Consider the following 23,100-nt stretch of genomic DNA (forward strand, 5'->3'; position numbering starts at 1 on the left):
GCTCAAGTTAACCCCTTGTTGAGTTGTTGGTATGTTGTTACTGGTTTACTATTTTGATTTCCATCTTTTCAAATATTGAAAGTCTTTCACCTGCAGCAGCCGATACAGGTTAGAGACGAATCTAGCTGTTTGGAGCATAATATTTGTGCGGATAATAAAATAAAGTAGTTAATTACAAGAATATAAGTTGAGGCAAGTGTAGCATATAAAGTTAAATTAAATTCGATTTGCAACAAAATATATTTAGTGTTAAAATTTAACTCATTTAAGTAAGAGGTTTACTGTCCAAATCCATTTGAGAAAAGATAACTCCTTTAATGAGTTTTAGTACCTCTATATTCTCGAATTTTCAACCGAGATACTCTGAACTCACAAATAAATAGTCAAATTTAATGTTTGAATTTAATTTATGAATAAACATGTAAGAAAAAATTTATATTTAACTTCTTTTAAGTTTATTAACTTTATTGGTTTTTTTATTATTTATCATATATATTCTAAAGTTCTATTTAATTTTATTAATGGGATTTTTTATTATGTTTTGTAAACATACAATAAACAATATCTTTACTAATAAAGTAATCAAGAGATGTTTTTATGTAGTAAGAAAAGAAAGAAAAAAAAGAAGTATGAATAAATAATATATGCATTTACAATTTGAAGGTTTACATTGTCATCCAACTATAAATAATCATGTATAATATATTTTTTATTTTTTTTAATAATATTTACCTTAAAAGTACTAAGGATGAATTTCAATTAGTTAATAATATATCAACTTTTAGACTAAGAATGCATGTCAATTAAAAGATAAACAATATTTAAATAAAAATTGATGTAATGATTTTTGTGATAAAATTACAATATCTCTTTTTATATAAAATTAATACTTTCTCATTATATAGAGAATTTATTTTTTACACACTGTTTTGTCAACCAATCAAAAGATGATTATTGGTATGATTCTTAATATAATTATTTAAAATCAATAAATTTACTCTCCATAACAATTTATAGTTAAATTATTTACCTGAGAAGTTATGTGGGCGTGGATCCTCTCCAACTTTCCTCCCGACTCTTTATTTCTTTCTAATTCTTCTTTCTCTCTATCGTTTACCATGCTTTCTTCATTTTTTTTATACTGTAATACCTTTGGTTTTTTGTCAGATGAAAAAAATCCAATTTGAAATTATTTACGAACTTTTATGTCAATACTTTTTTTTTGAAGAAAGAACTTATGAAGTATAAACTTGAATTATTTATAGATCGAATTTACACTCATCTATTTATGGAAAAAACAAATTTATGCAAACATTTTTGTTTTGACAGCATTTATGCAAATATTTACTAACCTGAATATTTCAACTCGTTTATTCCTTATCTAACTAGTAACTACAACTCTACAAGATGCCGCCTGCAATTGAACTCTGGAGACGGAATTTTTGAACAAGTTTTGAAACAATAAACAAATTGTCGAGTTTACAGGGAGAGAGACAAGAGAGTAGAAGTTACAATTGCCATGGCGATCAATTTTGATTCTCCAGACAGTTAATACATTTTGAACATAGTAGTAGTATTATACAAATTAAGAGATATAGAACATTTCGTGTTTGTCAAAATGACTGACTGAGTCAGAAGGAAAAACCCAAAGAGGTATAGGGGTGGAAAAAAGTCAATACTAGTAAGTGGAAGTGGTCAAATAGATACGTTTCACAAGGCTCGCAGTTGAGAGGTTAGATTGATGAAGGCATCTTCTTTGCAAGGAATTGTGAGTCCCCCCATGGGATGATTGAAGCCAAACTCTTCTTCGGCGCGGTTTAGCAAATCAAGAAACAAAGGGTGGTTCAAATACGATATTGGAACCACAAACCTCTTTTTTTGCAACTCTCCAACGTAAACTGCCACGTGCCCCTTTGGAACATTGGACTTGAATGACGATGATGTCTGTTTTGCTGCATGAACCATAAACGGCAAACGAATACCCATCATAGAACAAAAGTTCAATGGAGTTTGCTTTTGTGTAGTAGTGGAATGGTGGTGATTGAATTGGATTTGGTTATGAAAACGAATACCCATCTCTAGATTTTATTTAATTTGTTGGTCCCACTTCATAATATGAATTTAGGATCACATGGCTTTGTTGAATTCCACTTCAAAGGAGCCAGCTAAGTTCCATTGGAGAAGTCCATTGCTAAATCACACTATAAAGAGGCAGCGCTGGCTAGAGTGTGCAAAACAGAGTGCCGTACGCTGAAAATGATAACTGTCCATCTATGTCGTTACCTGACTCTAGGAAGATTCGTTACGTTACGGATGACTCTTGTTTTCTTTCATTTTTTTTTTCTTTTCAAGTGTCAATTTCTTATTTTTAATTATTGAAAATATTAATGGTTTTTAATATTTTCACACTTACCACTCCGCGTTAGATGGCACTCAGACTCCATTTATTATGAAGGAAAGAAACATACAAGAAATAAAGATGAATGAAAATAAAATAACAAAGATAAATAAAAATAGATGAAAGTTAAAGTAGAAATACATATGTTTGGTTTAGGAGAAATATAGAAAATTAAAGACAATATAAGCATGTGAATGAAAATAAGTGAGAAATATAATAAAAATAAGATGTAAATCCTTTTTCTTTAATTTTATTTTCTTCCTCATTTCCTTACAATCAAACATATAAACATTTTTTTTCGTTTTCGATTTCTCTCATCTTCACTCTATTTCACGTCTATCAAATAAAGTATTATAGAGTAGATGGAGTCACTTCAATGATTTATATATAAGGATAAAAATTAATAAACACTAACTTCTAATTAATACCTAGAGGATAAAGAGATTAGAGGAATGTAAATATTAAAATGTTTTATATTCAAAAGTGTTTGTCTTTCGTTACTTCTTGTTATAAAATCTACAATTACAACTAATGATGGGTCTATATTTGAGGATGAATAAATGCATTTTCTCATTTTAATAAAGTCATCTCTATTTGTGTAAAAATTATATATTTTACATCCCTTAATTTTATATGTTTGTACCTCTCACTTATTTTTATGTGAAGATAAATAAATGTATCTCCTTTATTTTAATATTCAAATTTTTTATTTTTATGTGTTTGAACTCATTATTTTTTCTCACTTTTTTATATGTTTATTATTATTTTATTTACATATTGATTTGAAAGTTTATTTTTATTTTTTCTCCGTTAAAGTCAATAATTTTTTTTGTTGATTATCTCATACATTCTACTTTTTCTTGCACATTTTTTCCCTCTACGACTCTCATTTTATTTTATGATATTTTGATTTTATTTTACATTGTGCAACTAAGTAGTTTGATTCACAACTTATCATTACAATTCATTTTCTTCTTGCATAAACACATCTTGATTAAACGGTGATAATTCTTGCTTAAAATTTATGATTTTAATATCTGTGTTTATCTTCATATATATGATAACTTTTTATTAAATTATTTTAAATACATTGCCCTTGCCTCCATTGGCTCTGGGTCCTAGATTCCCCACATATTAGAACAATAGAATCAGTAATTCATAAATGGAGGAACCACGAGGTATGTGTTTATTGCAGTTGCAAATCTACAAATGTCCATTCAAGGGAAAAGAGATAAATTGTTTCCTATTTTTATGTAGGAATGCAAATGATTTCCAAACACATCCAAGAGGCTGAGAATTGTGGCAACGTTGCCACTTGCCTCTGATTAATATTAATTGAACAATGAGCTCCAATTTGGTTTTTCAGTTCAGCAAGGCAGCCAGGCACGCCAAGAAGATCCAAATAAGTTTCTAACTTCATATTCATCATATATTATTGAACACTCCAACGTTTTTGCCTACCAAAAACTAGTCTTTTGTTTCTTGTGTCTTTCATAGACTGACACTTAATTTAATAGATTAATACTGAACATTCATGGACATTATCTGTCGGGGTGGGGCTATTAGGATTCCCAAGTCATACTGCTTTTTTTTTTTAATGTTCGGTTTTAATCTTATTTAGATTTATCTTTAAATAAAAAGACAAATATACATACAATTATTCATACTCTTTAAATAAAAGACTAAATTATTTAAGTTTATTTTACAAAAAATTATTATCTTATTATCTTATCGAATTTTTCAATTTTTTTACATTGACTCAAGTTGAGACCAAAAAAATTTATTATTTTAGAGAGTTTATTAATTTACCGAAAATTAATTTAAAGAGTTTCTACTCTATTTGTATTTCTAATGAATGCATTTTTTAGCTGATAAAAAAAAACTATGCTTAGGCATGTTAGACTTGATCAATGAACCGACAAGATTCGGATTGGGTAGTTAGCATTTAGCAAAGATGGAAGTTTAAGAATCTGATGAAATGCTAACACTTTACAAACAACAAAAGCATTAACAGTTTAGATTATTTTCCTTTTTTTCAGGTGAGATGTTTTATTAGTTAGTTTTTATTGTTCACTAGTCATTACACTGATTTCTACGGTCCCACTCTCTAGATATGTTTTCAGCCTTAAATTTACGTATAAATATAACACGGCAATGTTATAACCTGATAACCATACGTATTCGATTAGTACAATCCTATTACGTTGTATGGTTAAATTAATTAAAATATTTTAAATTATAAATGTTTTCTAAATTAACAAAAAATTATAAATTACAATTAAATTTAATTAACGAGCATATATAATATGAAAATATATAATTTCATACATTTACACTTAATTTAATAGATTAATACTGAACATTCATGAACATATAAGTTGTCTTGAAAGCAAGATGTAGGAATATTAATTAAAACACAGTTAAAAGTTAACTATAGGACATAGTTAAAAGTTTGTAATTATTAACTCCATTAAAATTAATATTTCAAATAAAATTTCTACCCGAAAACTTATAGTATGGAAATTAACAAGAATGAAAATTTGATGAAATAACAAATACTTTTCAAACCGCTAAAGCATTTTTCTATCTATTTTTCGTTTTCAGAATATGTTTTCACTAGGTAGTTTTTATTGTCGACTAGTCATTACACCGTTGATTTCCATGCCCCACTCCTTAGATATGTTTTTAGCCTATTACAAAGATAACACAACATGTCACAAGCCTATTAGCCTAGCTATAATAGTATGTAATTCAATTAATGGCATTACATACCATAAAAAACACAAAAAAGTATGACAGCAAAAACATATAGATCGAAAGTATCATTAAGACGACATGTTGTTTAAAAAGTTTGATTCCTTGAGAAAAGAAATTTAACAAGACTTGACACATGAACTTTAAATTAAATTAATAATTGTCATTTCAATTTAAATTTTTCAAATGAAAAAGGGTTTGAAATCACAATTCATATATTTAGGTTGTGCAAAAAAAAAAGAGATTATGAAAGTGAATTTTATTTTTTTAACAAAATCTTCATCGTCATGAATTGAATTTTTGCATGAGGTTTTAAACTCTAATGTCAGTACAGTCCTTATATACCCAAAAAATACTTATCTTAATTATGATAAACATATAAAATCGGATACTTACTATACTTATAAGTTTAAATAGATAAAGTATAATACTTTTTAAAATTTGAGATGACAAAATGAAAGTTATACAAACCAAGAACCAAACTAATTTGGCACAAATGTTGGAGTTATAACTAACGAAGAAAATTTCACACTAGTATGTTACACTAATCTTCCCATTAGTTCTTAGCAATGCTAGTAAGGAGATATGCAACACAGCCCTAATCTTGGAAAAAATGAATATTTAATCTAGAGGCAATAGTATGTATGAGCATCGGTTAACACTTAACAGTCCAAAAAGAATATTCGATTATTAAAAATCTGAGAAGTAAAATATTGTTGATTGTTCTAGAAAAAGGCTGACAAGAGAATCAGCATCAGAAAGCAGTCAAAGAACAATATCTAGACGGTACAAATTGCAGTGTACGTTTGTCAGAGTCGGTACGTACGTGACTGGTAATCATGTAAAGATATCTTTATGGCAACGTAGGATATCATCAAAATGTGAATGTGAATGTGACACACTGCCAAAATATTTGGTCACCAGTATTAGTATTAGGGCAACAGCGAAAAGATTTAATCTTGTAAAATGTACGTTCATATGTTGGTGTTCATTTATGAAGCTTGGATTCTGACATCATCGGATACGATACCGACACTAACATCCTCATAGAGTTAAATTTTAAAATATAAGGCATGGAAACATGATGTTATATATATATATATATATATATATATATATATATATATATATATATATATATATATATATATATATATATATTAAATAATACATTATTATTTAAAAGAAAATTTCAAAAGACAAAAAAATTCTTTTTAAAAAATAATTTAAAAATAAACTTATTAATATATTTAATAATGAGTTTCACCTAAAAAATACCAAAATAAATTATTATAATAAAAAAAGATAAATAAAAAATTATTTTTTCTAATTTATCTAAATTCTTCCTCTTTCTTCTTGATCGTCATCGTTGAACAACACAATTTTTAATTTTGATTCATCAAGGGATAAATTAACAACTTTAAGAATTTCATTCTCATCAAGGGATAAAATAACAACTTTAAGAATTTCATTCTCATCAAGTGATACAAACTTATCTCCTGCAATGTCTCACATTTTAGGTTTTTCTTGATGATATTATGGAAAACTTCTTGAAAGAAAACAAAGATTACTATGAACAAATACTAAATCCTATGTTCAATGAGGTATCATCTTGTTTCTTTTGATTGAGTGAATGAAAGAGTAAGTACTCCATTTTTTTTCACAACATGATGATGAATAAGGTTGCCCTAACAACTTAAGAGCAATCTTTTGAAGTGTTGATGCATAAGCATCATGAACTAGCCACCAAGACTTTGTTTCCATTAGACCTTTATCCCTTCAATAGTCAATATCATCAAAGCCTTCCCTTCCACCATAAAAGCTTGTAAACTCTAGATTCACTTGTCTTCTTTCATTATCATCATCAAAATACCTTTTGAAGCATTTCAATCTTTCACGAGTAAGTTTTCCATCTTAGTGTGAAAGAATTTTATTTGAATCTTCACTTACGAGCCTATGAAAGATGAAGAAAAAATTATAAAAATTGGAAAGCAAATAAAAGATTTCAAGGGTGCAAACCTTACAAAGTTCCAATGCACCCAACTTGAACCAAAATAGTAAATCAGAGGTCAACAACTACAAATGCAACAAACAACAAGTCAAAGTCAGCAACCGTAAATGCTATGAAGGTCATAAGCAAAACGAACAGCGATAACAACAAACTCAAACCAGTAACGAATAGACATGAATGAGAGAACCAATAAAAACGTACGTGAATGAAGGAGTGACATGACTAGTGTAAAGAGGAAGCGTTGTTATTCTAATTTTATTTAATTTAAATTTTAATATGTTATTATAATTTAAAATATAATATTTTATCTTTAAGGTTTTTTAAAAAACAGAAAGCATAAACGACGTGAAAAGGAAGCGTGAAGAGGAAATAATAAAAAATCTAATCTATTATTATAATTTAAAATCTAATCTTTTATCTTTTAAGATTTTAAAAAATATAATTTTAAAAAAATAACAAAAATCGTATTGTGTCTATTGACTTTGTGTCCAAAACCATGTCAAATATTTTTTTTCTTTAAATAAAAGCTAAACACAACAAATGTGTGTCCGGCACATGTCCATGTAATCAGCGTGTGGAAAACAAAAATAACGCTGTTTGGGACCGCGTGAATGCTTCATAAGTGTTCATCAATATCAATCATCATAAATTCATAGTATTAGAATTATAAATGTTCACAAAGATATGAATCTTTCTTGAATGGCTATAACTCTATGGGATAAGGACTATAATTTATTAATCCATAACCCTCCACAATTGCGGGTCCCTTCAGTCTTGATTCTTGATGTGTTTGATGACACCCGAAGATAGCGGTATTTGTTTCTTTTTTCTTGGCCCATTCGTTGAAAGTGGGTTGGGCTGGGAGATTATTTTTTACTCCGATCCAACTGCTACGTTGCATTTATCGGTGGGTTGTGTTGGGTTAAACTTGTTGGTTTGACAAATATTATAACTTTTTATGAAAAGATAAATGTTTAAATATAAAATAACACTGAATAAGATATTCAAAGTAAAAAAAAAAAAATATCACCAAACGCATGAATCAACTGATATGAGAATATGAGATTATTTTAATTTAATCAATGAATTTAGGTTAAGTTCTAACACGCAATTGCGCTGAATACTTAGAGATAAAACCGTGCTGTCTACAGGTTCTTATCACTTCACAATGTTTTTAATCTAACACAACCCGTAAATGTAGCTTAATTCACATTTTCTTTGTTTGGGTCAAAACCCACTAGACATAAAACCACAATGTTGATATTTACCTATAATCATTAATCAGTAAGTCAGGATGGCAAGTAGTCTGAATTATTGGATAAAAAAATATCATGTTAAAACCTCTGACCAAATTGAAGTTAACTTCATAGACAATTGAAATTGATTGAACATGTAGGCATGCTATACTGTCTGATTTTGCCAAATAATGTTAATATTATGAAAGACAATTCATCGGGCAATCGTTATAGACTTGTTGTCTTTTGTCCAATATAGATTAGGAAGAATATAATTGGAACATATTTCCCTATGCTAAGAATGCTGAATTCACTGCTTCTTCAAAAATTTCACGGCATAATAATCTACAAGGAGTCTAGGACTGTCATTTGGTCTGTTCCATGATTTCCTTGCCTGTTTCGGTGAAACAATATATCTTATTATGTCATTAATTATTCTGTCATCTTGTGTGGTTTTGTATCCATTAAAAACTTTGAATCTCCTTTTATTTTTTAATTTGAAAACTACAAAAACTATTCCAGCTAGTGCATAGCCTTTAGATTATTCGTATTTGGTCCAATTTTCTGTTTTTCATATGAATACTGAATATTAATAATTCAAATGTGATTATATTACCATTGGAATATTATATTATTATTGAATAATGCTTTGCAATTTTTTTCCACTATAAGACAGTTTAAATATTAATTATTACTCGAATTTTTTATATTTAAATAAATACAACTATATAACACAGTTTAAGGTGATGCAAAACTCATTTTAAAAAAAGTAACGAGATATATATAAAAATATTTTTTTACAAAGAGAAATATTAACACTGTACTTTTATTTCTTATTAGGGTGAAATTTATTTTATATATATATATAGGAAATAAGACGAACATTGTTTGATAGTTTTCACGTGAATTTCATGCAATAATGTTGAGTATCAAAAAGGTATATTGTAGTACGTAATTACTCTTCACAAGAACTAGCAAGTTTTAATTATTTGTGTATTTATTTTAATAATTTTACCTAACTTGAGTTTAAATAAGATGACGAAACAAAAAAAGTTATGAATATCAAATTCACGAATATGGAATATTTTTAATACTAACAATAAAATAATTTAAGATTAACTATATATAAATTTAAATAATACTAATTGAAAAATAAAACAAAATAAATATGATACACTTAATATAGGAGAGGATTAAAAAAATAAATAAATGAGACCTTAAATTTAGTAGGGTTTAATTATATTAACTAATTGCAAATTATAATTAACCTAAAGTTATTAAGCAAATAGAAACTTAGGATCTGGTTGATTTATTAAAATTTACATTACCAGATAAGATAAATATTTTTATTCCATGATTGATTTGAAAAAAAATTATGAAATAACATAAATTAATCAAATAAGATCAAAATAAAAACGTAGTTTTTTGTTACTTACAAAGTCATGGGACAACTTTTTGTCCCAAATATAAAGTATTAAGACACACATATCTCTATCTCTCTTTTGTTTATCAAGCATTATTTGCTAGTAACAACAATAATTTATCATGTTATGTATTTCAAATTTATTTATCTACTAGCAACAAGAATCTTACAATATTATTTATTTTGAAATTCATATTATCTAGTATATTAATTTTATCTTATCATGTAATTTGAATTCATATTATCTATATTTACTGGACGCAACGACCTTATAATATCATGTATTTTGAGGTATATTATCGATTAACTAATTTGTATGTATTTTATATTTTGAATTCTCATAAAATATAATTATAATAATAATGTAAATTATATTAAGACAATTAATATTAAAAATGATATTTTAATAAATTTTATATTATTTTGTTTGTGTTGTCTATTATTAATCGATAAAAATTACCCTGTAACTCACATATTTGTCCCGTAATCTTCGTCTTTGTCTTATAGCATAGTGTGTAATAAAGGCAACCTGAACGAAGCAAGGGTTAATATTGTTCATGGGAATGATATGAGAGAAATATTACGTAAAAACAATATTTTCCATTCTAATTAATCCAATTACTAGTTATCTGTCACTGCGAAAAGTAATATCGTTTTTTTTAAATACTACACATATTTTTTAAAGGGAATCATGTTAAAGTTAGTTAGCTAGAACCATTATACATGATTTAAAACATGCTTTTCATTTTTTTCCGTGTTTATTTTTGAAAAGTAAATACCATTGTTGCCTGCATTCTAAAATAAATATGACAAATACAGATTGTACAACACGTACTACGTACGATTGTACAGTGCATGATACTCTACCCTTGTACACTTATATGTAACTAATGTAAGTATTAAATACAAATTGTGGCTATGACTCAAACAACCTGCTCCTATTAACGATTTAAATTAACGAGAAGTGATGAGATTTACGAAATCTTCAGCTCGATTCAACAAGTCCTGCAACATATCGAGGTTGACTCAAGTATTGGGATCACATATATAAATTTTGATACCATTTTAAAATATAAATTTTAGTCTCATTTAATTCCAACATTTAAGTTATGAGATGACAATTATCTTTTATATATTTTATTGTGATCTTATGTCTCGTTAACATTCGACTTGAGATTTGAATTTTTTTCCACACACTTTCTCATGTTTAAGTATTATTAGACAGTGAGTGATATAATGATTTAAAATATACTCTCATTACATTCCTCATTTCTCACATACAATGCAAAATGACCATTTGGGACATCAAAAGTGTTCGAACTTTGGCCCGAAGATTGATGCCTCGAATGAGACCTCACTCGTAAAATTTGCCTGTGCATGGTGAAACATCTCCGGAAGTACTAGCCGAATGCCCATTTTTAATTTGAACTCTAAATGTTGAATGAACCAAAACACTTACATATATATAGGTAAACCGTAAACCATAAGGAATGTATATAAGATATGATATTTGTTGTTTTTCAATGATAAATTTGAGCATATGATATGATATGATATGCCTTTAATATTGCATGTCACCGGCTCAATTTGGCATTCTACTTGCCCACCGTTTCCCCCTAAAACCTATACTGTTTTTCTTATGTTCCGGAAGTGGGCACGTTCTTGACGTCAGTGATTTGATGAATGTTTGTATAGATGCCAAGAATCCGTCAATTATTTCTGCTTATTTCAATTTCTTTATACATGTTCATGTCTCTTTCTATCAATATATTTGGAATTCAACCTTTTCTCTTCTCTTCTTTTAGCTTCGTTTGCCATGAGAGAAACTGTAAAGAAAGAAAAATACAATATCAACAATTATCAACGTATCTTTCTTAATTTCAGACGAGAAAGAAATAATTCACGTGAAGTTGTGATCAAAGTTCATTTTTTTTTCTCTCGAGTGGAGGAGAGAAGGAGATGCACATTTAATTCATTTTTTGTCTTTGTTATGTATCTCTATTGATTAATTAAATTTCGTTTAATAATTTCTTTACGTACTTCTAAGTTCCCGTAAATTGATACGAGATAAACGGTATCAAACCAATGAGATTTGACATAAATGATTAAAAATTCAGTATAACTTTTACCTTTTCTATAGAGGTGGGTTGAATCTCTAATGTCACTTTTATTTTTTTTTGAACAACTCTTTTCATATCTTGACATCTAAAGACTAATTGAGTAGCTATAATAAAATAAAACTGCTTATAATTTAGGCTTGAATAATAATTTTTAGGTAATTTTCTAGTGACAACTTTAGTATGGCACCTGCGGTAGTTTTGGTGAGTTCATGTTCTTCCACTATTTTTTCTCAACAAAAGAAAAATATCAATTTTCGTTTAATTAATTGACATTCTTGAACAAATTTGCAATGTTTTTATTTAATTACATTGCATTATATTGTTTTAATATATTTTTTCTGAATTTATGATGGATATTACTTAAATAAATATTTTTTTTGTTATTTGCTCATAATATTTTTATGATAATTTATGCAGTATCTTTTGGTGATATTATTATAAATGGCGTCTTCATGGACTTCTTCCTTAAGTAGCATACATTGTGGACCACTAGAGCCCGATGTGTTATGGATGCTGGATATGCGTGTGTCTCATCAACATATTTGGAATATGAGAATGATTGTATTTTGCAAGTGAGACGAGCACATGTCCAACTCACAATGGCATTTTGGAAGTTCCAAAAGAAATTGTACAGTACCTAGATGAAGCAGTTTTCGTTGGGTTGCTGAAATGAGATTTATAAAGATCAGCGTTGGATTAATTTGTGCTTTGGTAGAAGGATGGCGACTTCAGACTCATACTTTTCTAATTGTTTATAATTATTTTATAAAAAAGTTAAATTCCACAATCAATTTATATGTTACATCAGTGACAAGCACGTAGGTGTTATAAACGAGATTAACCTCCGATTTCATTAATTAGATTGTAACACTTATGATTTTTGACTCAAGATAAAAGAAAATATTACTACAGTCTTAAACCTAAAGATTTTTTCTTGAATATTTAATATATATAGTTAATTCATGAGATGACACACCAAAGAGGATTAAGAAAAGCTGGCAGTAGTGGCATTTGGTCTGGCTGCCGAATTTGTGTTGTGTTTATGATCTATGAATAGTGAATAAATGATGGAAGATGGCCACCTCCAATGTCCAGATGCCCACTTTACGGAACTTGCATCCTCACACTCGCACTCTCTCCTTAAATAAAGTACATGCATTTACTATTCTTCACTGTTAAATACTTCAATTAAAGGAAAACATTGCATACCATAAAACCAGAATGCATACATGCAATGCATTTTCGCAATGCTTGCTAGGACAGCCAATCAACCTTGTCTGCAGCCATATCAAATGTTGAAAATATTCTTTTTCTTAATTTCTGCATGATATGTTATGGTTTTAAATTTAAATCAATGATTAAATATATTTTGTCCTTCAAAATATTTTAAGTTCATATTTAGTCTCTAAATTTAAAATGTCCTACTTTGATGCCCCACTGTTAATTTAGATATGTGCCATAAGTGATCTTTTACACATTTAATTTGAATAAATGGAAATGGTATGTCATTCATTATCACGTTAGCAGTGGTGTTATGAAGACGTTGATGCATGATTTTATGTCATATTTTTTTTATTCATATGGTTTTATGTCATATTTGAGAAAGATTAAAATTGATTTTTTTTTTCATATTTATAGACACTAAAATCAAACTTCTACATATTTAGAGGAATAAAAAATATCTATCATCTTAATTTTTGTTATCATTAGGAATTGAACTCACATACTATGAAGTTTACAAAAACTAACATAAATTGTTGAACCAATTAAACTATACTTTTTGATAATTTGATTGACTTTACTAAAATAAAATTGAGATATCATTATTTGGCATTATCCTAAAAAGAAATTAATATTAAAAGAAAATTTAGTTCATAATAATTTTAGTAATAATGTAGAAAATGAATATTAAATGGGGTATTCCATCATGGATTAGTATCAAGAGATGATTTGCTCTTAACAAAATTGATTTTATCCACTACATTTTGAAAATAGTGGTTTTAGTTTTTTTATTTTTTATTTTTTAAATGTGATGGATTTCATCTTGACCTACACTTTATTTTGACTTGATAAGATATAAAATCTACCACATTTTAGAAATATAAAGATCGATATCTTAAAAAAAAGAAATATAAAGATTGAGACTACCATTTTTGAAATGTATGAACTAATTTTTTATTTTATTTTATCAAATGTTAATAAATCAAAATACATTTTCCCCTATTACTAATTTAGTAATTAATCCATTTTTTGATATATTTTTTTAGAGAGCTAATACATCTTTTAAAAACATTGATTCCCTCCAAATGTCACCACTTGGGTCACAAGATTGTGACCCAAAACATTGATTCAATTACATTTTGTTTTGGATCCAAGTGAATATTTGTTCTTAATCGGTCCATATTTTTAGCAACATTTTCTTGTAAATAAGTCAAATGATTATGCAAAATTAATTATAAAATTAGGGGTGATGAGTTCAAATTCCATTTTTTTATATAAAATAAAGCAACATTCTCTAGTCTCAAGAATATAAAGTAATGCTGAAACAAATTTCTTTAAAAACAACTTAGACATTTAAAAACAATTATTGCTTTCTTAACTGTATATTGATGTTATCGTTGAATTTTGTTTTTTGGTTGTAGAATGAAGGTAGTGATGTTAATCATGTTGTTGATGTTTATACAAAATAGGATATGAGCTCTGATGAGCATAGCTGGTGAAGCTTAACCCTATAATAACAGAGTGACAGAGCAGACTACAGAGTTAAACAGATAATCATCGTTTGAATTAAGCTAAACAATACTATATCCTAAAATTCTAATTGTTGACTTAGCCAATTGATTAAAATCCCTTGGCCTTTGTTACTTATTACTGTAAGACAGTATATCAGGCAAATGTATGTCACGCTTTCAACTTAAAATTTCATTTCTAAGTCTAAATTAAAATGGAGACAACGCCAATTCAAGGTTACACATAAATTTTCAGAGCAATATTTGGAAACATAAACTTGCTTGAAACTCAATGGCGAAAAAATATATACAAATTTTTGAAGACATCACTTGGGATGCAATTGGATTAAGTAGAATCTCTAGAACAAAATGAATGGAAGAGACCGGATATTATTGCTCCTATCTAACTTGGTGGTAATCCTTATCAACTAGGAAAATCAAAATAACCAATGTCCAATGGGTCAATTTGATGATTGAAAGCATTGCCAGCTTTTTAACTACTAACTAATTAAGAGAAGAAGTTAGACTAATGAAGTAATCTTCAGTACATGGAATAGTGAGGCCACCCATTGGGTGATTGAATCCGAATTCTTCTTCAGCCCAATCCAACAAGTCTCTGAATAAAGGGTGGCTTAGGTAAGATATTGGAATCACAAACCTCTTATGGTTCTCTCCAACGTACACTGCCAAGTGGCCTTTTGGAACATCAGCAACAGCTGAAGCCAATTTGATTCTTTGTGAAAGTGTTCTCTGAAGTTTCTGCTTGGCATGAGCTATCCCCACAAATCTGTTACCAGTCTTCATGATGGAGAAAGCTATATATGAATCAAAGTCTAAAGATATTATTAAGTGAGAGAAATTTTTTAGTGGCAGAGCTAAATAAGACTTGGGTTGGAATTGCCATCTCAAGAAAATACACACACATATATAGGGGGTCAAGGTATGCACTAACTAAAATTGCTTGATAACTATGAAGAATGTTTAGAAACATGTCAGGTGTAGGACTTGGGGTAGCTTCACATGAGTGTGCCTAATCTGGACCAAAGCATGAGGACCCACTAATTTTTGGAGCCAGAAAAAGAAGTGTGGTACAAGTTAATAGTTGTACTACTTGTTGATTATTGTTTCTTGCTTTGAACGAATAATGCCTTGGCCCTTTTTATTCTAGGCACGTTCTTGACATGAAATGCCAACATGCAATTGGAAAATATGTTGAACTGGTCTTACCTATTAAAAGGAGCTTTGAATTTAGACTGGTGCTCTTTACTGGCAATTTCTTGTCATCACTAGACAGTCTCTGTTGTGGATAATAGATAGGCCTATGATATCATCTGGTTCACATAACTTTTGATTAGGTTCAATTTAATCCTTTATTTAATTTGGTCCAACTTGGCTTAGTCTAATAATTTTCATTTCCTTTTCTAAATTTTACTGTTTTAAAAATTCCATCCTGAAATACAACGTCAAATCTATATAATGAAATTCCATTATCCGATTCACACCTACCTAATATCATGTTGGACTAATTCAAGCAGGGAAACTTTATTCTAAACCTGATCCTACTCAATCCAATAACCTATAATAGAGTTTGATTTTGTTCTTTAACCTAGCCGGGACTGCAAACGGTAAATAGAATTAAAATGAAATGATTTTTTTTTATCAATTTATGAATTATATAAGCACGTCATATTTACCGATATCATTTAGAAATATAATCAACATATACAAAAAGTTCAATAGTTAATGGGTAAGCACCACGCCATTATTCTAAACAAAAAGCCAAATAATAGGCCCTCAATTATTTCACACAAGGGTGGTTCCCTCTATTAGACCTGCTACATTTGTTTTTTGCTGAAGGAAGGATGATAACTTGGTTTATACAGTTGCATAAACTGAAACAATTACCCTAGCCTCCTCTTCTCAAAATAGAAAGGAAGCGTTTTTTATCTGCTTATAGTTTACTTTCCTCTTCAACGTGAATCGCAGGGAAAATAATTTAATGGCAATCACATTGGCTTTCTTAAAGGCAATTATTCAATTATTCTATAAGCAGATTGAGTTCCTCTCCAAAGTGTACATAGTTTAGTGTAGTAAATAATCTATTTGCCATACATAGTTAGTATATAATATGCACCCCATCACATGATCAAACTCAACAATTGTTTTGGGAGCCAAATTCGGTGTAGTGAAGTGCTTGTTAATTGATATGTAACTTGGTGTGACCAATAGATTGTTAACTACATTAAATACTGCACATTTTACAACATATTGTGGCAAATGAAAGAATGCCTTGCTTAGTTAGCGCAACTTCACTTCAATCTGTTTTTCATCTATTCATTCTCCGTTGAGTTCATAAAGCAATCCAATAATAGAGCCACTCAATAGAAAACTGAAAACGTCCATGTGATTGCATAAAAGTTGTTTTCAACACGGCACGTGAAATACTCCCACCATTGGAGTATTGGACCCGAGTTTTGGAAGGTCAATTACTTTAAATGTGACCATAGTTCACATATAGTTAACTATAAAATGTTAATGATTTAATTTTATATAATGAGTCTTTTGGTTCCGATAGTTGTACTATCTATTTTAGTTCCTCCACATATACTTTTGATATTTTGATTTCTGCTGTCAAGTGTGTCTTAACTTTGTTAAGCAAAACTGTCATAAAATAAAAAGGTGGTGTAAAAGCATTACAAATTTCTAGGCAGTATGTAAAACCTCTACAAATTTTATGCATTTTTTATTTTGTGATACCGATTTGTGACGATTTAATAATTGCTAGAAAATTTATGACAATTTTACTTAAACGAAGTTAAAACTCAGCTAACGGTTGGAACTAAAATGATATCAAAAGTACATATCAAGTGTAAAAGCACAGCTAACGGTGGGAACTAAAATGATACCAAGGCATTACAAATTTTATGCATTTTTTATTTTGTGATACCAATTTGTGACGATTTAATAATTGCTAGAAAATTTATGACAATTTTACTTAAACGAAGTTAAAACACGGCTAATGGTGGGAACTAAAATGATATCAAAAGTACATATGTAGGGAATAAAATAGATAGTTTTTAGCTATAAGAACCAAAACATAAAAATAGTTGAAGTATAGAGACTAAATGAATAATTAAACTAAAGTTTATTAATCGGTTTACAAATCTCTCTTAAAGCTTAGTGGCCACCCCATCCATGACTAGGCTCAATTTGTGAAGCAGTTTTATAAGGCAGACATTATTAGGAAAGGAAGACACAAAATCGACAAGGAACGTGAAAGAAAATTTGGCATTTCGTAGTAATAGATTATAATTCTATTAGCAGTCAATTCACCGAACCTTGATTTTAGTGTGTAGTATTTTTCATTATATAATCTTTTAAATATAGAAAGTTATGGTTAATAAAGTTCTTTTAATTTTCTTGAGCTGGCACAAAATTGACCAGCCCCATTTCCGCATGTTAACCTTTATTTGGGACACTGCCAAGAAAACAAGAGCCCAAATTTAAAGCCCAAAATTAAGACTTGAAGGGTTCAATTTTAACTTCAAGCGGATATACATATCTTTCGATTGTGCTATTGCTAACTAAAATACATTCTTTTTACATCAAGTGGATAATGTGCTAACACTAGTTCATCTATTCTCAATCAAGAAAGATATCGATTTCCAATTTAAGAGACGTTTGAACTTTCTGTTACAAATTCAATATTGCTAAGTTGTTTTTATATGGAAACATATAATTCTCATTCATTGGAGTCTTTCTCAATTTGTTTTATGCTTCCATTTGGTAGTCGTCAACATAGCAAAGCAGATTAAGATGCAGACGTGCATGATAAGCTTAATTGTCCATGCTATGCTTTGCATTTTATAGTGGCTATGATTTGTCTCAACCACTTGACACTTCTACATGTAAGGTAGAGGAACGAATTTTCCATATATTGTTGCCTCAACTCTTCTATTTATTTTATAAAGGAAAATTGTAAGTATATGCCAACAACTTAAAACGCCTTATCTAAATGTTTCTTTCTAGTATATGATATATTATTGTTGACTGTTCAATATGAACCAAACATGGTGTCTGAAGTTATGTCTAGAACACTACGTCAGCCATTAAATTGTTTAGACAAGCAGGTTTTTCTTTTTTTAATGATCAAGTGGCTACCATTTATGATGTCCTTCAAATAATTGGAACATCCAGCTTCACTTAATTTCTTCATATTTTGATAAAATACATTCTAGAGTGCAGACAGTACCATGAGACCCTTCACACTCATGTTTCTCACCAGACACCGTTTGGATTACTCTTCATCAATCATTTTTGTATCTAAAGAGTTTTCTGAAATCTTTTTATGTATATATAGGGATAGTTGTGGTTGGAGTCACAAACAAGTCAAGCCCTTAGCATTTTTTAAGCACCAAATTCTTCTTACACAATTTTTTTTTTTCCAAATCATTCTCTTGATCTGCAATGGGTTTCTGTTTGCCTGGTTTTCAAAGGCGCAGTGATGTCCCAAAGGGCTGCCTTGTAGTTTAAGTGTAGGACAAAACCAAAAGAAGCAGTTTGTGATTCCCTTTATCATATTTGAACCAACCTTCAATGCGGCACATGCTGAGTGAAGTTGAACAAGAATTTGGATTTGATAATCAATGGATGGCCTCAAGAATGCCATGTAGATAAGATAATCCAATGCATTAGCATGATCTTGAACTCACTAATCTTTATTAACATGTAGTTTCTTCTTCTGTAATGCTTGATTAATAAATTAGCGGGGATGTGCATGTGTGTATTCAGGATAAAAGTCAAATAGCCAATGCTTTTTTCTCTGATTTTGTCATTTTAGATTAAAACAATATCTGTAACCTACACTGCACGTAGCGTCAATGTGAGAGGATTTCCAAATTAAGAACTGTCATATGTCACATAGACTACGCCTCCCTCCAACCATGATGTGCTACCATTACTGCAGAGTTGTATCTCCTTAGGAGATGCCTTACATTACAATTGAGCCTTGATTTTTTTGTGAGGTTTTATCAGGTTTTGCAATCACTTATCCAATAATAAATTCAAAGCTTTTACATCCAAAAAACAGGAGAAAAAAAGAAAATTATAGTTACTTCACAGATAAACAAAAGGGGTGTATGCCAAACCTTTAAATTTCAAACAGTCCATGCCATCAACTGCAATCTACTTAAGATTGTTTATCCTCCAAAAATATTTATCTGGTCAGAGTAACTACTTTTTAAATATCAGGTATCCAAGTTCTCAATTTTAATTTTGTGAACAGAGAGAAGTAGGAAAGGGAGAAAAAAATTGGCCATGGGTAATAGAGCAACTGTTAGGTGATCTCTTTCCACTAAAATGAGCAATATCTTTTATTCCTGTTGTGAAATTCAGGGAAATTTGTTGTGATAATCCATGTATTGCTGACCAAGAAACAACTAAAATAACCCTTCTGACGGTGCTGCTTGATTAGGAAACTGAAAGAATCAATGACCCTTTGGAAATGAGTGATTTTCCATTGATGATAGAATAGGAAAGAACATCAAATTAACTCAAGATTATTCTGTGATGTTGCAAGTAGGAACTAAATGAGCTCGTGTTATAAAAAAATGTGTCTAGAGCTGTTTCAGAACAAATGTTTTCTTTGTTCCATGTTCATCTCAAAGACATACATTGAAATTGTTGGAAATAATCCAAGTCTCACATCGGCTAAAAGTAATTCTACACTAAAATATATAAGTGAGGGGCAACCCTCACCCCTTGAGCAAGCTTTTGGGATTGAGTTAGGCCTTTCACATTATTTATTCTAAGATGGTATTAGAGTCAATTCTGATCTTGGGACTACGCTTCCGCTAGTCCTCGCTTTGTGGTGACAAACACCCACCCCTGACTCTGACTGATCTTGTGTTAGAGAGTTATAGTTTACACCACACTTGGTGAGAGTTGAGACAAATTGTAAGTCATCCTTGTTGGATGAAGTTGAGAGATATTTTGTCCCGTGGTTTTTACCTTTCACATTGAAAGGGTTTTCCACGCTAAGTTATTTTGTCCCGTGCCTATTTTGAGTCTATAGAGAGGAAAATAATGCTAGTATTCTCCAATAGATTTATAGCTCATTCAAGCGAGAAGTGAAGTTTAGAAACTCATCCTCCTTGCATGGAATTGTGAGACCACCAATTGGATGATCAAATTGACTTAGTAATTCTTGAAATGAAGGTTGGTTCAAGTATGATACTGGAATCACAAACCGTCTCATCTCATCTCCAACATAGACAACAAGATAGCCTTTTGGCTGCAGAAAATGATGTCTGTCTAATAATACCTGGTATGTGGAAAGCCATTGCTTTTGTTTTTTATGCTCCACAAACAAATAATATACCAAGTGATGTAAAAAACTTGTATGAGAAAGAAAATTTGAATTCTGAGGCTTCTGGATGCAAATGACTTGTGTTGCTTGAGAAAACAAGAGATCGTGTATATATATAGTCATTAATGGGCCCTCTGCATAGCAATCCAATTCCACCATGAGTTTGACAGGGCTATGACGAGGTCTACTGAGGGGAAAGGGATCACATGGTGTTGTCTGAGTTTTCTTTCAAGGATTAGGAAGATAAATAGGAGTATCATACCTCATCTTCTTGTTCAAAACTTCATGTAATTAATACAGAAATTCATGTCTCAATGTCACATTCTATCAGAGTATTGTGTCCCAGCATCTTCTAGCACAGGTTTTTTTAAAATTATCCACCTAACCATTTGTTCGCACTAACACAAAATTCGAGATCATTATAAGATCTAAATACAAACAATCATTGTTCAAGACCCATGATTCTATTTTATCATCAATCCAATCACCATTCACGTTTTTTATTTTTCTTATCAAGGAATAGATTGTTTTACTTGGATGATTTAGATGTCTCGTATTTCTTGAAAAAGCGATTCGATTGATGAGATTTGATATAATACTTATGAGATCGATGAAATTCAAATATTTCTTCTTTGAATATATTGATTTGATTCCATAAATGGGACCACCACCCATAGCACCACCAAAAGCAAAACTCTATATTTCTTCTAAAGAATATCCTAATTAGAGTGAGTTATTACATTTTTAAACATATATATATATATATATTAACACAGCGTGAAATTTGCATAAATGTATTTTGTGGTTACTGCCACCACAAATAAATGTCAACATGATCAATTAGATTTTCGTTTTTCATAGAAGCATCTGTTTCATTTCAAGTGGGGTAATCTGTTCGAGAAGGTGGGACTTGTATTCTCTACTATAACATGTATTGTCGAATCACGAGAAAGTCCTTTAAGACAACACCATATGCCCTTGTCTCTGGTTTGGTCCCATGACTCCTAACTCATAGCCCTCCTTCGCCAATAATTGAAGTAGCCTATGGTTTCTTGCATAACTATATATATTTATGGCTGCAAGACTTTAGGACCAACACAAATCATTCACAACCTGGAGCATTAAAATTCAAAAGTTTATTTTAAAGTCTTAGACGATTCTCTTCTCCAGTCTCTAACACAATCAATATAACAATGGGTTTCCGTTTACCTGGTATCAGAAGGGCATTATTTGCTGCAAATCAAGCATCTTCAAAAGTAGTGGAAATGCCAAAGGGCTATCTTGCAGCCTATGTTGGAGAGAAAATGAGGCGTTTTGTGATCCCTGTATCATACTTGAACCAACCTTCATTCCAAGAATTGTTGAACCAAGCGGAGGAAGAGTTTGAATATGATCATCCCATGGGTGGTCTCACAATTCCTTGCAGCGAATATGTCTTCCAACGCATAACTTCTCGCTTGAGTGGACAGTAAATCTCACTGTAGGAGACAGACAGATTAGTGGAGACATTTTGTACTAATAGGCATTGTCTCGACTTGTAAAAATCCCCCTTTTGTGAGAAATAGGGAAAAGAAAGACCATCAGAATGACAAAATCACATTATATAATTTTTTTGTGTGTATAACGACAATGAATTCAATTACTCAACCTGCCTCTCTGTGTTTTCTGTTATTTTTTTGTCAGATTTGAGTGCTACTTGTGTTAAGGGTCAACTGCAGTTGCACTACAATTTTAAATTTCTCATTCTAAATAGTGCAGTATCCAAAGGGGAAAATTGAAAGAAAATATGTCTAGGTGATTTAAGAAACCAAAATTTCAATATTTAATAGCATATAAGCTATTTGACCAATCTCTTTAAAGATTGCCGTGTATCTAAGTACTTCATACATAGTAAGAAAGTAGGAACGCTCACAAACTTTGGTTTTGTTCTGTCAACTGGATATTCATCTAGTCAGAGCAACTGAGCAAATCAATAGAAATCCAATTTTAAATTTGGTATCTTTTAGTTGCAAGTAACAGTCTACACAACATTTTAAGTCATGTGTTGCAGGGACTATATAATG

General features: G+C 30.0%; 3 protein-coding genes across 3 annotated transcripts; 1 reads left to right on the plus strand and 2 right to left on the minus strand.

Annotated features, from left to right (window-relative positions):
• Positions 1–1,297: 1,297 nt before the first annotated feature.
• Positions 1,298–2,168, minus strand: LOC100803474 (auxin-responsive protein SAUR21). The gene has a single exon (XM_003540852.5). The coding sequence runs from the start codon at positions 2,074–2,076 to the stop codon at positions 1,711–1,713; it is 366 nt and encodes a 121-aa protein (XP_003540900.2). The 5' UTR covers positions 2,077–2,168; the 3' UTR covers positions 1,298–1,710.
• Positions 2,169–15,071: 12,903 nt separating this feature from the next.
• LOC100500377 (uncharacterized) lies at positions 15,072–15,800 on the minus strand. The gene has a single exon (NM_001250178.2). It carries the CDS (start codon positions 15,472–15,474, stop codon positions 15,175–15,177), a length of 300 nt encoding a protein of 99 aa, NP_001237107.1. The 5' UTR covers positions 15,475–15,800; the 3' UTR covers positions 15,072–15,174.
• Positions 15,801–21,913: 6,113 nt separating this feature from the next.
• On the plus strand, positions 21,914–22,754 carry LOC106795237 (auxin-induced protein 6B-like). Its single transcript, XM_014764460.3, has one exon. It carries the CDS (start codon positions 22,231–22,233, stop codon positions 22,507–22,509), a length of 279 nt encoding a protein of 92 aa, XP_014619946.1. The 5' UTR covers positions 21,914–22,230; the 3' UTR covers positions 22,510–22,754.
• The last annotated feature ends 346 nt before the right edge of the window (positions 22,755–23,100 follow it).

This window comes from Glycine max, chromosome 12 (assembly GCF_000004515.6).
Source record: "Glycine max cultivar Williams 82 chromosome 12, Glycine_max_v4.0, whole genome shotgun sequence".
NCBI lineage: Eukaryota > Viridiplantae > Streptophyta > Magnoliopsida > Fabales > Fabaceae > Glycine > Glycine max.

What these genes read in the sequence shown, in the direction of transcription:
- LOC100803474 (XM_003540852.5), bottom strand. Translation starts at nt 2,076, where the DNA reads ATGGGTATTCGTTTTCATAACCAAATCCAATTCAATCACCACCATTCC.
- LOC100500377 (NM_001250178.2), bottom strand. Translation starts at nt 15,474, where the DNA reads ATGAAGACTGGTAACAGATTTGTGGGGATAGCTCATGCCAAGCAGAAA.
- LOC106795237 (XM_014764460.3), top strand. Translation starts at nt 22,231, where the DNA reads ATGGGTTTCCGTTTACCTGGTATCAGAAGGGCATTATTTGCTGCAAAT.